The sequence below is a fragment of the Culex pipiens genome, chromosome 2 (assembly GCF_016801865.2).
Source record: "Culex pipiens pallens isolate TS chromosome 2, TS_CPP_V2, whole genome shotgun sequence".
Taxonomy (NCBI): domain Eukaryota; kingdom Metazoa; phylum Arthropoda; class Insecta; order Diptera; family Culicidae; genus Culex; species Culex pipiens.
Genome location: NC_068938.1, coordinates 1,434,102 through 1,447,828, shown reverse-complemented (window position 1 = coordinate 1,447,828; position 13,727 = coordinate 1,434,102). Strand labels below are relative to the sequence as shown.

At 43.6% G+C, this 13,727-nt stretch overlaps 3 protein-coding genes and 1 long non-coding RNA gene across 11 annotated transcripts in view; 3 read left to right on the top strand and 1 right to left on the bottom strand.

Moving 5' to 3' along the window:
- The window catches only part of LOC120427085 (protein nubbin-like), a 175,899-nt gene that overhangs the window by 120,527 nt on the left and 41,645 nt on the right, over window positions 1-13,727 (bottom strand). The gene's annotated exons all lie outside the window — the stretch shown is intronic.
- On the top strand, window positions 443-3,895 carry LOC120427087 (mitochondrial-processing peptidase subunit beta-like). Of its 2 annotated transcripts, none has more exons than XM_052708214.1 (2): window positions 443-1,467; window positions 1,549-3,895. In XM_052708214.1, the coding sequence occupies exon 2, from the start codon at window positions 2,299-2,301 to the stop codon at window positions 2,677-2,679; it is 381 nt and encodes a 126-aa protein (XP_052564174.1). In that variant the 5' UTR covers window positions 443-1,467; window positions 1,549-2,298; the 3' UTR covers window positions 2,680-3,895. Both variants share the same exon structure in this region, with proteins under 2 accessions (XP_052564174.1, XP_039447868.1).
- Window positions 6,260-8,090, top strand: LOC128092961 (uncharacterized). 2 transcript variants are annotated; one of them, XM_052708216.1, is made up of 4 exons: window positions 6,260-6,514; window positions 7,084-7,317; window positions 7,377-7,655; window positions 7,716-8,090. In XM_052708216.1, the coding sequence occupies exons 3-4, from the start codon at window positions 7,403-7,405 to the stop codon at window positions 7,811-7,813; spliced, it is 351 nt and encodes a 116-aa protein (XP_052564176.1). In that variant the 5' UTR covers window positions 6,260-6,514; window positions 7,084-7,317; window positions 7,377-7,402; the 3' UTR covers window positions 7,814-8,090. The 2 variants fall into 2 exon arrangements, with proteins under 2 accessions (XP_052564176.1, XP_052564177.1); XM_052708217.1 differs by lacking the exon at window positions 6,260-6,514 and having other exon boundaries at window positions 6,807-7,317.
- Window positions 8,828-13,647, top strand: LOC128092962 (uncharacterized). The gene is made up of 3 exons (XR_008212124.1): window positions 8,828-9,425; window positions 9,658-9,794; window positions 12,898-13,647. It is a non-coding gene; the product is annotated as an uncharacterized LOC128092962 (long non-coding RNA).

Sequence of the window (13,727 nt, the reverse complement as noted above, 5' to 3'; positions counted from 1 at the left end):
GCAGACAAACAAATGGCCGAAAAGATCATTAAGCAGAATATATCATACGGCAGAATATTATTTGGCAGACAAAGTCATTTGGCGGAAAATTATCAAAAATAGTAAATTAACGATATTTTCATGCAAGTTTAAAACTTTTGTTATTGTTTGTTTGGACGTAAAATTTCCATTATTCTTGCATAAGCGTGTACGAAACTTTCATGCAAGTTTCAACCGTTTGTCTTGTTCTTTTTTTTTTGTGCTGCAAACACACTAACTGACAAACTCACTTCGCTGAGTTTGTTTTCGCACTTTTGCCTATAAATTTTAAGTTCGCTATGATAACCAAAAAAAGTGTAATCGTAGTTGAACAAAAAAAATCAGTATGGGAAAGTGTGAAAACGAACACACCAATGTGCGTTTTTCAATTACAGTGAAAGCAATTCAGTCCAGCTGAGCGTTGTCAAAACAAAACATTATTTAGTTCCGTTTTCGAAAGTTTTCCAAACCTCTGCCCCTTCGGAAGTTCCTGTTGGCTCCCTTTCTTCATCCGGGTTTCCTGCAGGAAGTCATAATCTGTAGAAGATGATCACAGCTCGTCAGGGCATCTCAATTATTGCAAGTAATTTTAAGGTATGTTTAAAGAAACAATCCTAATCTGTTATTATTTTTTGGCAGGTGGTGCCGAAAAGAAATTTGGGAACGTCTGTCCTAGATGTTGATAGTGAACACAGGTCAACACTATTCGTCTGCACAGTTCCTCATTTGCAGAGGCGAATCTCATGGCCATGTGTCTGCAGAAGTCGCTCTCGAATCTTAGCCTGGCAAGAGGGAATCAAGTCTGAAACTCCTCCAACAACAACACCTCCACCGGCAAAAGTTTTACGGTCGCGGCGCTTAAGTCTACGGTCAACAAAATGGTTCCTACGTCGTCCTCGTCCAACCCGCTGGCGGTCATCATTGGTGACGGTGAACGTCATCAAGACTACGAACAACCTAATCAGTGAGCTGGCCGGTTGAATCGGTAGATCTGCATCCACGGCCACGACCGCAACCAGTACGGGCACGAGCAGTGCCGCGAGCCAGAGCAGAAGTATTCCGGTGGAAGTAGCAGTAGAAACTCGTGAAATAGTACCGCAAGTAGCATCTCGGTCAAAAGCAGCTCAAACTCGAGCTTGAGTGGCGGAGGTGAATACAGCACCACAACAACGACCAGTAGAAAAAACAGAACTGGTCCGGCAGTACCGATTTAAGCAGTTATTACGGTGGCCACGGCTGGTGGAAATATAAGCAGTACTTTTGAGCACGTTTTCGTGCTCAACCAGCTGGTCCTGAACACGCTTTGCTACCAAAATGGTCTGCAGCGGATCGCGCAACGGTTCATGGCGAACCCGCACAAGCCCCGCCGGATACGCCACCGCTCAGCTGCTCGACCACCAATCCCGACGGACTGTCGTTGCCACTCCAGTGATAAAGGACTTCCCAACAGTGAGGACTAACGCGTGCTCTGTCGCCCCTCTCCAGCCGTAACTAACATTGTCGTTCTTCTTCTTGTTTGCACACTTTTAGGACGCCGAACTGGCCGATCTGCCGGGAATTTTCTGCGTGGTCATGCACGACTTCCGGTTGGACCTACTGCCCACGCCCGAGTTTGTCCAGGTGCACAAGCAGATGTCCAATTCAGTACAAGGGTGGAGCGCAGGACAAGGAGGACGGCTCGGACGAGCATCTGCAGACGTTCAACATTGAAGACATGGAGAACGCAACCATGTTGGAGTGCGTCGGCGGAATCTACCCTGAAAAAGTCGCTCGAATCGTTCAAACCGAAGAAGGTTTGATGGTGGTGGCGGACAGTTCGCGGGTTACCATCCATACCAACGATAGGTCGAGTGTATCGACGCGCTCAACGGCTGCACCGACATCCAGATTGCCGCGGTTGGTAACCTGGATGAAGTCAAACAGTGTGGCAGGCAAACAGCTGACAACGTTCGACTCGTAGAAGTGAGAATGATGAACAAATCGGCCGCTCCACTGCTGTTCCGCGGTTCTGATGTAGAATAATCCCAATTTTAATCAAAGTCGTCCAAAAGTGTAGATCGAGCCGCAGATAGCACTGCATCATCCGTTCAAGTAAAGCTGAGCGGTCAAGCAGCAGGTCAACCTAATCAATTACTAGAACATGAACGATTTCGCTTTTAATTTTGTGTAAATACAGTTCGAATAAAGAATTTTGTGCAAATCAAATTTATTAATTTTTGTTTCTAACACTCTATCACTATATCACGACGGAAAGACCTCTTTCAATGCACCGGTTCTGGGATGATTCGCCTCTGGGATGATTCGCTACCGCTGGCGCGCATCGCCAGTGCAGTCAAGGATTGCGGCTGGATCGACCTGGACAATGTTCCGCTAATGGTCGCCAACACGCTATCCAGCTCGTGGGATCGCTTGTTTGCAGGGACATCCAAGCTTGCCGTGGAAAATCTGTGCCACAGCGCCAAGGACATCGGCCTGTGGGGCATCTTCTTCATGTCCGATCCACTCAAGTACGAAATATGCTGTTTGACCTGCAGGACCAGGATGCTGTTGTGCATGATGGTTACTGACAGCGAAGTTGACCACGACAAGAACCTAATCATAACGAACATGCTGCAGCAGCTGGGGGCTCGACGCCAATCTGCGAGGACATTGGCCGCCTGATCTTGTGCGACAACCGCCGGATCCCGCTGCACGAGCTGAAGCACCAACACCGAGGGCCGGGGCAGGCCCGTGAACAGAATCGGCAGCATAATCCTTGCGTTCTAGCTCCAGTGGCTCGTGAAGCTCTTGTAGAACGAACTCACCGGCAGGGGCCACGGGTTTGTTGTCATCGAAGATCTGAGGACTCGGTCCTAACCAGGTCCCAGTACCGAAAAGTACCTAATAAAAATAATTTTATGAAAAAAAACCGCTTAATTTAAACTAAAATCAATTTCGGATTAGTTTTTTGTTGGCAAAAACAATTCGATTCGTGGTTTATTTACTTTGTCGGACTGCTCGAATAAAATCAAAACATTTCAACAGTGTGACCAGTTTCGCGGAAAACTGCATGAACAAATATTTCATGGCAACCCTGACTGCATGAAAAAAAATATATTCAGTCGAGCACGATTTGAGCACGACGAGCGGAATGAGCGCGATCTGGCACGATTAGAGAACCTGGATCTTATTAGAGAACGGCCATCTCAAACCAAGAGTAACAATCGAAGCACTAAAACTGTCGAACGGAGGTACCAATCGAGCGAAAAACAACAACGATGAAGGTGCGATGAGCGAATATAGTGGAATTTGACGCGATATGATGCGATTTTTATCAAATCGCGAAGTGTCATTCCCCTCGGATCAGAAACTGTTTTTAATCGGTAAAAAGTTGTACATTAAAATTTAAATAAGGCTTTAGGACCCTTTTCATTCCTTTATCGCAATACCAGTTAATAAATAAAAAAATAAAAAACATTGATTTCTCGAATAAATGTTAATCAGTATTTATTTAGTAGGTGTATTTCAGAAGCAATAAGAGTAGTAACAATATAATGAATAAAAAGAAAAAAAAACAGCTTTAGATTTCTGATCATTCGTTCTGATCAGGCTTTAGTGGAGATGGGCGTCAATAGCATCGAGATATTCAATGATGCCGATTTTCTTGTAATCCTTGACCACATCCAAGAGTTGCTGGTTGTGATCAACCGCGTTCGGATCGACCGTTTTGAGTCCAGCTTGAATTTCGCAAACCTTGCCTTGAGCCGCCTTTTGTTCCAGTTGAAGAGCATTAATCAAGGGGATGATCCTTGACTTTTTGAAGCCCTGTCGAGCGAATCGCGCGTGCCAGCTTTCGTGTCCGTTAGTATCACGCGGCAAGCCAGCTTTAACGTTGGCGTTGACGCTCCACAACTTAGGATCGTACAAAGGAGCGACTTTTCCGCCCGTGGTCGGGTTTACACGGCCGTTCACGTAGATTGCGTCGACATAGTCCATCCATTGTTTGAGTTCTGGCGGTGTAATTTTCTGGAGTTCCATGAACGCTGATGAAAGAATTAACTATTTAGTTACAATCCTCAAGATATTATAATTCGAAACTCACCATTCGGGATGTCTTTAGATGGCACAAAAGCAAGTGCCTTCACGCGACAGTAGTGCCGATACAGTTTGTAGTTGTTGTTAACCTTGACCTTGCATTTGGTTTCAACGTTACGCCACAATGCTTGCGCAAAATGGAAAAAACACGTTGATCGCCTCACGTCGTGCAAAACTTGTCTGAACGCGTTAAGTTGAGCTTGCTCGAAATCAGTGTAGATGCGCTTGGGTCGGAATGAGATATTCATCCCGTTGGCAATAGTCAGGATGCTCTCCAAGACAGCAGTGTAGAGTTCTTCGCTTTTGGAGGACATCAGGACATATACTGCAGGAACGCTAGTGTCGTGGTTGGGTGCTACCGAGCAATGCAGTGTATACAGCTGACACAGAAGCGGCGAAAGTCCGAACGTGCCATCCCCTGTCCAGTACGTCGCACGTGCCATTCTGCGTAGATCTCCCTCCGTGGTGAAGATGAACGCACACTGGCCTTTTTCGGATTTTACGCAGCCGTGGTAAAATTTATCACCGTCCAGAGATATGCGTAGGTTCTCTGGTACGCTCAACTCCGCGATGGTCTTCGGGTCTGCGGTGCAAGCTGTACGGGCTCGCTTAATTATTTGTCGTTGAGCGTTCTTCGACATGCGTGCCTGGGTCGCGTTAGAGACCCTAGCGCCGGCTTCGGAAGCTACGCGGGATGGGGCAGCCAGGCTTACTACAGCGCCCTCCTTCAAGAACTGGCGCAGCTTGAGGTCATCAACCTTCATTGGATCTGGTACGTGGCTGTGCGGAGTCAGCTTCCTGGGCTCGTGAATACCATCAGCTGCCACTGTGGTAACTGCCCGTCCGGCACAATACGAATCCGAATTTTTGCCATGCTTCCGATTCCGACATTCCCAATAGTGGGATTCATCACGCTGTAGAAGTAAAATTGAACATTATTTTTTTTTTGATATAATAGTTCTCGGAAAAGATCCCTATAAGTTTGTATGGATATGGATATGGGTGAAAAATGAGGTTATAAAACTTGTGCCATACATAAACTACTCGAAAACATGAGTCAGAGGTATTCAAAAACAACTGACAGAAAGAATCTTGACTCAATGTTGCCAAACGAATGTACCATAAATGCAGTTAAGGTTATGCACGTGGTTTTCTAACCTCACTTTTTTGGCCTTAAGTTAATGTCGGAAAAGTGACAAATTGTTTTCATTACAACTTACAGTTTTGTCCTTCACGTAGTAATACCCGTCGAGGTAAAGTAAATCTCGGCCGTTAGTTGTCTTCAAGATCCGGGAAGAAACAACTTCCGCCGTGGGATCTTTGGCTCCAACCGGGTTGTCGTCCGCATATGACTCCTCCAGCGTGGAATCTGTTTCTTCCGGATCATTTTCAGCATCTCCCTTTCTGGCGGTACTACTACCACCCGGAATCCGTTTGGCCTCTTTGGTTGCTTCCTGTGTATCAACGTCATCGTCGGACCAGCTAGAGTCTGCTTGACTACAGGACTGATACTCATCGGAGTCATGGGACCTCGCAGAAATATCCGCTTCGGAATCCTGCGACCTCGCCGAGATGTTCAGCTCCGATTCCTGTGGCGTTGCCGAAATGTCAGCATCGGCCAACGATTCGGCTTGCAGCTTCTTCCGGTTGAGCTTTGTTCCTTGGAACGCCATTTTGCATCCGCTCACTGCAAAGATTTTTAACTGAATGACTGCAAAATTGACAGGCGTCCGATCGAAAACGAAAAATGGCGCGAATGAGGACAAAAGAAAACGGAGAAAATTTGCGCGGGAAGTTTTTTTTTTATTTATATGCACGGTTAACTGAACGTATAAAAATCAAAAATATTCAATTCAATTGGTGTTTATTAGAATTTAACAGTTCTGCTCCAGGATGTTACATTTGCAATTCAGAGATTTGGAGAACCTTTCAACTGTTTAGATGTTGCTAGCTGCATGCTCTTTTAGGGAAAATAAATTTTGAGAAAAAACCCTAGATCAAAATCAAAAATATGTTTTACTGAAAATAATAACAACTAGATTCTAAGTAATGTACAAATTTGAATTTTCAGTTGAACTATTTAATAAATATTATTGCATTTGAACACAACTTATAACCGCAAGAAATAATATTTGTTGCAAAACCGTTGTTGGGTGATTTTCCCCAGTCTCGACGTTCTAGCAGGATTCTAGCAGAATTCTTAGAGAGCTGGATATTCTTAGAGCATTCTAGCAGAAATGTTCCACCGTTCTAGCAGGATTCTGACAGAACCAGCTCTGCTAGAATATTTCGTGACTGGGTCTAGACTTAGCCAAATTTTGTCGATTTATGATTAACCCCAACGTTTACTAAGTTTCAGTTTGAGTGTAAAGAAAAAAGTTTTGATGGGCGAAGGAGGCGGATTGCGGCAATAAAAATTCCGGTAAGTAGCGTGAAAAATTGTACTGGCCACGGAACTGGCTCCAGAAGAACTTTTCTGACAACCGGAAGGCCAAACAGCTCCATCCCTCTTGCCAGGGAACTTATTCTGGACGGTCACAGAGCCGGCAAAAACATCCGAAAGGCCAAGAAGTATCCTCCCTCTTGCGCAGGGTACTTCTTCCGGATGATTTTGGCAGGTTCCGCGACCATCCGGAAGTAGTCCCCTGCACAAGAGAGAGGATGCGGTTTGGCCTTCCGGATGATCAGAGAACCGGCAAAAACCATCCGCAAAGAGTTCCTTGCGCAAGAGGAATGATGATTCCTGGCCTTCCGGAAGGTTGTTGTCGGTCCCGTAACCATCTGGAACTAGTTCCTTGCACAAGAGGGAGGATACTTCTTGGCCTTTCGGATGTTTTTGCCGTCTCCGTGACCATCCGGAAGGATTTCCCATCGCAACAGGGAGGGCTTTCTGAAAGTTTTTGCGGGTTCTGTGGCCCTACACTTTTCCGAGGAGGGAAACGCTAGGCGGAAAGATGAATTTACCCCAGTTAACTTATTTTTCTTCTTCAGATATTAGGCGACCCCCTGCGAGACTTTTTGCCGGGCACTTTTTGGAACCAGTTCACGTTCAAGAACCCGAAAAAGCCAAAAACGGATGGTGCAAAGGTGGCGAGCAGGTGCTGAGGCGGAAGATTATCGCGTGGCGCAGTAGAATGGCGACTACGTGCCGAGCGGATCGTGCAGGTTGCCGGTGCACTCCCTCACCAAGGATCATTGCACCGAGGACAAGCGGTTGAGCTTTAGGTGAGTCCCATTTTTTAACTTCGTTGATCGGATTTTTGATATTCTTTTCGAAATTCCAGATTCCTTAAGACAAAAACGCAAATGCATGCGTGAGGCCAAGGCCAAGGATCGGGTGGTCGCCAAAAAAGCTGCCGGCGGTGATCAGAATAACGTTTCCGACCTGGAATCCCAGTACGAGGACGAGTTCGATTCGTATCTGGAACGGCTGGACGTGCCTGGACGAAGAGACGACAACGCCGACGATTTTGACTACGAGGTGAACTTTATGAACGAGTTCGAACAGGAACTGGCCAAAAAGCGCGAGAAGAAGAAGGAGCGAGCGACTAACGTCATCTCAGGTAGGCTTGGCGGCTTGATTTCTGAAGCCTATTTGAGATTCACAATTTTGATGATTTCAGGAGGACGGCGAGGATGGTCTAGAAGAACAATTTCAGCATGCTGGCGAACTACGACGTACCGACGCCGGTCCAGAAGTACGCAATTCAGATCTTCTTGAGCGGACGGGACGTGAAAGCCTGCACTCGAACGGGTTCCGGCAAGACGGCCACTTGGAAGTAGTTATGGCCCCGATTCGTGAGTTGGCTAAACAAATCTGTACGGTAGTAACAGAATCCAGAAGCTTATGGGCAAGTTGGTCCGCTGTTGCCACGCCGGGTTGCCTAGACCCCTTGCTGGACGATGCAGACCGTAGGCTATTATACATGAGATTCGAGGACTACCAGAAGAGTTGCATCGAGTGCTTATTCTAAAATTGTGAAAATATATACTTAAGCATCAAATTTGTTGTATTTATTAATTCTAAAGAGAAATGAAACTTCAGTATTCAACAGCATTTTTCATTGTAAAATTTACAGCAAAACCCATAGTAAAAGCACCAACCATTTGGGACCATCCATAAACCGCATGGACAAGTGTTTTTTTCTTAACTTATTTTTATTAGGTCCTTTCAGGTGCTTGGACCAGGTTAGGACCGAGTTCATGCTCTACAGTTCAAAATACATTATAATACATTACAAAAAGATGTTCATTTCCCTCCATACTTGCCGAGCATGTAACTAACGAGTCTTAATTGATCCACACGGGTCTTGCAGGTCTGGAACCTGGCGCTGTACTCGTTGAAAATGTGCCACAGCTCAGTCGTACTGTAGAGCACCTCCTCTCCTTCCGCCGTGGGGGTGGTATCGGCGCCGGCGCCGTTATTTTGTTGACTGCTTCCTGCGGGCCGAGGGCGATCCGGCAGCGGAGGGAACTCCGGCGGCGTAAACGCCGGAACTGCTGGACTCTACTTTTTCGCCTTTCGTACCGGCGGTTTCGGATTCGATGATTGCTGCCGCATCCGGATGAAATCCGCACGCTGGGGGGTGATAGGTACCGCCCTATCATTAAAATGTCATTTGACGTTCTCTTTACTTGTAACGGTATTAGTGAAATGAATACTATGAAGGATAAATAAAAGAGCTCGCACGTCCGGCTGCGGCCTTCTTTACGTGCTGAGCATCGAGACAAACTACAACTCCTGTTTTACTCTTCCGAGTGGCTTTCTCTTCCCTTCTACGAAAACTTGAGACAGTTTAGTTGGCGACGGGGAAATTTGACGTAGTGCGTGCAATAATTTTTTTTTGTTCGGTTATAAAAAGTTCGTTTTTTCTCGTGGAGAACGATTGGCCGGTGAGGCTTCCAAAACACTGATAAAAAAAAATTGTGCGTGGGTCGGTCGTGAGAAGGGGGAGATTCTAAGCAAAACGCGGTGAATTTGTTGCTGGAAAAAGCCTCGTGCGGCGTTGGCAGCAGCCATTTTGTTCACTCCGACGACTACGCCGGGTGTGTGTGTGCAACTGTAGCGGATCGGAGGAGTGGAGCTTGTGTTCCTGTTTGCCGCAGGTGCCGTGCCGCAACCAAGAGGACCGAGAGCGCAAATTCTTCGGGTAGTTCCTGGTGCCGGGATTTGCAACCGGTGGGAGGATTTCGGCTGGATTCGGCTGATTGGCTGCGGAGGTGCGGTAGTCGGTGGAATTTCATCGTAGGACGCCATTTTGGACGCTGACTGGTCGGCGACGCGACGCGGCGAGCGTTGATTTTCTTTGGTGTTGGAGGAGCTGAAACGCAAGGTAAGGGCGATTGGGGTCAAACAAGCTCTTTTTGCCTTTTTATTTAAAAAAAAAGTGAAATTTCCTAGGCAGTATCACCAAGGAAATTTTTGTTTCGACATTTTGGTGTACTAATAATTAACATTTTGCCTTGTGACAGTAAGTGTGTGTATGATTCTTTTGTTTTATAAGAACAAAAGGTCTCATTATTTTATTTTGATTATTAAGAGAGTTTTTCTTTTTATTTAATTAGTGGGGCTTATTGGCCACGGCGGAGTTCCTTCTGCTGTTCCGGGCACTGACGATTTTCGGTGCTGGTGCGCTGATCGAAGGACGAGTCATCTACTGGGGGTTTGTGTTGCTTGCTGGCAAAGGCCGGGAAGGAGATCGGTGAGTGAAAAGCTATTTTATTTTGATCCCTGGATTTGCAGTAATAGAGATTTTTGTGTGTTTTTCTTTTATTTTGTTTTCTTTGGGAAATTTGAATTTTGATTTTATTCGTGATTTTTTTTAAGACATGGGTTCAAACGGGATTTCTACCTCTATTGAGATGTTTAGGAAGGATACGTCATTTACGGATTGGTCCGATCGACTAGCCTATACCTTTCACGCAAATCAAGTGCCGGATGATCGTCAGAAATCACATTTCATGACGATCTGTGGTCCATTTCTCTTTTCTCAATTAAAATTGCACTACAGCAAAGATGAGCTGGATAAGGCCTCTTATGCTGACATTGTGTTGAAACTGAAACAAAAATTGGACAAAACGGAGCCGGACTTAGTCCAACGCTTTCGTTTTAGTCAGCGAAACCAGCAACCTGATGAATCCAATGAGGATTTCGTGCAGGCGGTCAAGATGCAGGCGGAATTCTGTGGTTTTGGGGCGTTTAAGGACGTGGCCATTATGGACAGGGTTCTGGCGGGTCTTCTTGACGGGAATCTCAAAGAGAATTTGCTGAAGGAGGAAGGTTTGACTTTGGACAAGATGGACAAGTTCATCACAACATGGAACATAGCAAAACAAAACGTTAAAGCATTAAACTATCAACCTGGAGGATCTCAATTGGGACAGTACAGTTACTTTACACCAGAACAAATTCATTACATTCAAAAGACAACAACACAAAGACAAGGGTCTTCACGGTACGGAAATTACAGACAAAATGATGGGTTGCAAGGGCAAAATTTTCCAGAAAGGAGAAACAATTCCAGATTTCAGCCTTATAAAAACTACAATTCTGATTCTCAAGTTTACACTAACCGAAGGTTCAATAACCAAACACAACAACAAAGGTATTTTCACAAAAGCTATGATAGGAGATATCCTCAGACTAGAATTTCGTGTGATTTTTGTGGGAAAATGGGTCATTCTAAGCAAAATTGCTTCAAACTTGATTACTTTAACAGACAATTTGTGAATTTCATGGGTGAGAGTACTGCAGATAATTATTCCTGCAATGAAGGTAGTGAAATTGAGTACGCAAATGCGGAAATGTTCAACCAAATAGAAAACTTTCAAGATAATAACGACCAATGCATGAAAATTTTTACTGTTTTGAACACAACTTATGTTAAGCTGGATGAAACACAAATAGAGGACCAAATGGTTGATTTTGAAGTTGATGATGGTTGCTTGTTGAATGACAGCACATTTTCTATACCAATTGATGATGATAGATATGTTGACATTGATTTGAAAAGTTTGTTTACCCCGAATTGGGAGGATGATTCGATTTTGGATTTGAACGATTTGTTTGATAAGACTTGTTATTATATTGATGAAAATTGTGATGATGCCCCAAATTGGGATGAAAATTTGTTTTGTGGTTTTGGATTTTTACATGATGAGAACATGGAAGGTGGTGAATGTGAGAATGTAGGTTTTAATGAACCTTTAGCAGATGTCAGCGTGAGTTTTGAAGGTGCCCCAAATTGGGAAGAAAATGTTGTGTGTGGTTTGAATAATTTATTTTTGTATGACGATGTTTTGGATATGAAACAAGATGTGATGTTGGAAAATAACGTGGGTTCGATTGAACATAATTTTGTTACCAAAAGGAATATTTCAAGCAATGCAATAGCAGCAAATTTATATTATACCTCAAATTGGGAAGACAGTGACAATTTTGATTTGGAATGTTTATTTACCACTAATGTTAACTCAAATCAAGCAAATCTTGATAACTATGAGAGTTCGGACAAAAAGCTGCTGATTGGCAATGATGGTTGTGGAATTGAATGTTGTATTGATGATGTTCAGAATTTGATTTTAACCCCAATTTGGGGAATGTTTCAAGAAAGTTCGGAAAGTGTTTGTTTTGAAAAAGTATTATTTGACGAAGTTTCTGAGATGTCAGGGCGAAAAGGTAGTGTTTTGAGTTTAAAGCTATGTAAATCTAATTTGAAAAACGAGTATGATATGCAAAACATTGAATTGATGATAATATTTTTGATTATGATTGCTGTAATTGTTTGCCAAAATGAATTTAAAGCTATACAAAATTCGTTGTTTCTGTACGAACTGATGACTGAAATTTTGACGAGCATTGCAAATTTGCAATTTATTTTGATTTTGAGTAAAGGATGTGCTAAAAAGTTAGACAATCGCTTTGTTGACAATTTTTGTGGTCGGCATGATCAAAAATTTGTGGACGATTGCTGGTTGTTAAATGACAAAGTTGGCAAACCGCTTTATTTTCAAAGCGGGAAATTGAAATGTTTACAAGTCATCTATGCCAAATCATTAAATCTGTTTTTGGAAAGTCATATTTGGTACACAATTGAGAAACAACAAATGTTGGACAGGAATCTTATTAAAAGCATCAAACCAAAGCTGTTGGTTTGTTTGCTTGAATGTAATTGTTTGCTGGACAGTTTGGCAATAGTCATTGTGTTATTCATATTTTTGAGATTAGTTTTCTCAATTTGTTTGCTAAGAAATCTTATTCGCGGGCTGACGAAAGTGACAAATGGAGAATTCCATAATTTTAGTTTGTTGGTCATTTGTTCAATTCAGTTCATTAATTTTATTCAAGACGATGATTGTCTGAAATGGAAATTTAGTTTAATTTCAAATAGTTGGGTGTGCAATGGTACATTGAATGAAAAGCAAATTATAAACAAGTTAAACTGTAGCATACCTAAAACTAAAACTTTTCAAGAGAAGTGTTTGACAGATGATCAGATAGTAGATGTGGAAACTCAATGGTTTCAATGGAAACTTTTTGAAAGGGTGGTGAATGAGGTAGTCTCTTTAACTTGGGACATACCTAGCATATATTTTCATAAAATAGATCAAAATATCTTGATTCCATGCAGTGTTTGCATTAATTCCCAATCGAAAATCCACAATAGTGATGAATTACTTGTTGTATCAAGGTCTATTGGCTTTGTTCACAGGCTGATATGCTGGATTTCTGTCCTGAGTTTTAGATTTGTTATTACAGTTTTCATTATAAATGTCATAAAACAATTTTATTTGTATTTTAAACAGATACTCGTTCAACACGGTTCCCAGTGGAGCGAGGACAAGAAAACGCGATGGCGCCTAGTTGCACGAATCGTCGTGTTGTGGACTCGAAGGAGATCGGTGTCGGCTGGAAGCGCGGTGTGGCTAGCGCATCGCGATCAGCTTAAACCACATTACCAGCAACAAGACGAACGGCCGAACCTGATGACGCCGTTCGAGAAGTCTGCGCCGGACGCGGCAGTGGTGGATTTGGACGTTGAGATGCTGAATTTAGACGAAGATATGTTGGGGGCCGGATACGGCGGAAGCGGCTTGTTCCGGGGTTTCCCGGAAGCTGCAACGGCACGATCCAGAAGCCGGAAGCGAGACGCATCTGCGGCAGAATTGCCGGCGGTTTGCCTTCGGCGCTCGAAGCGAATTAAGAAGCCTGTGGTGAACAGTGAATTTATCTATAGATAATAATTTTACGATTTCTGAACACTTAGTTCTTTCTCATCATCTAAATAATTTGGATTATTTTCTATGTAAATAACTACATTACCTTTGTAATTTCTTGAATGAATTTTCTTATCTTAAAACTATGTATTTTCTCTAAAGGGGAAGAACTGATAGGTATCGCCCTATCATTAAAATGTCATTTGACGTTCTCTTTACTTGTAACGGTATTAGTGAAATGAATACTATGAAGGATGAATAAAAGAGCTCGCACCTCCGGCTGCGGCCTTCTTTACGTGCTGAGCATCGAGACAAACTACAACTCCTGTTTTACTCTTCCGAGTGGCTTTCTCTTCCCTTCTACGAAAACTTGAGACAGTTTAGGGGGCAGCTTCGGTCCATGGCTTCGTGCGTTCCGT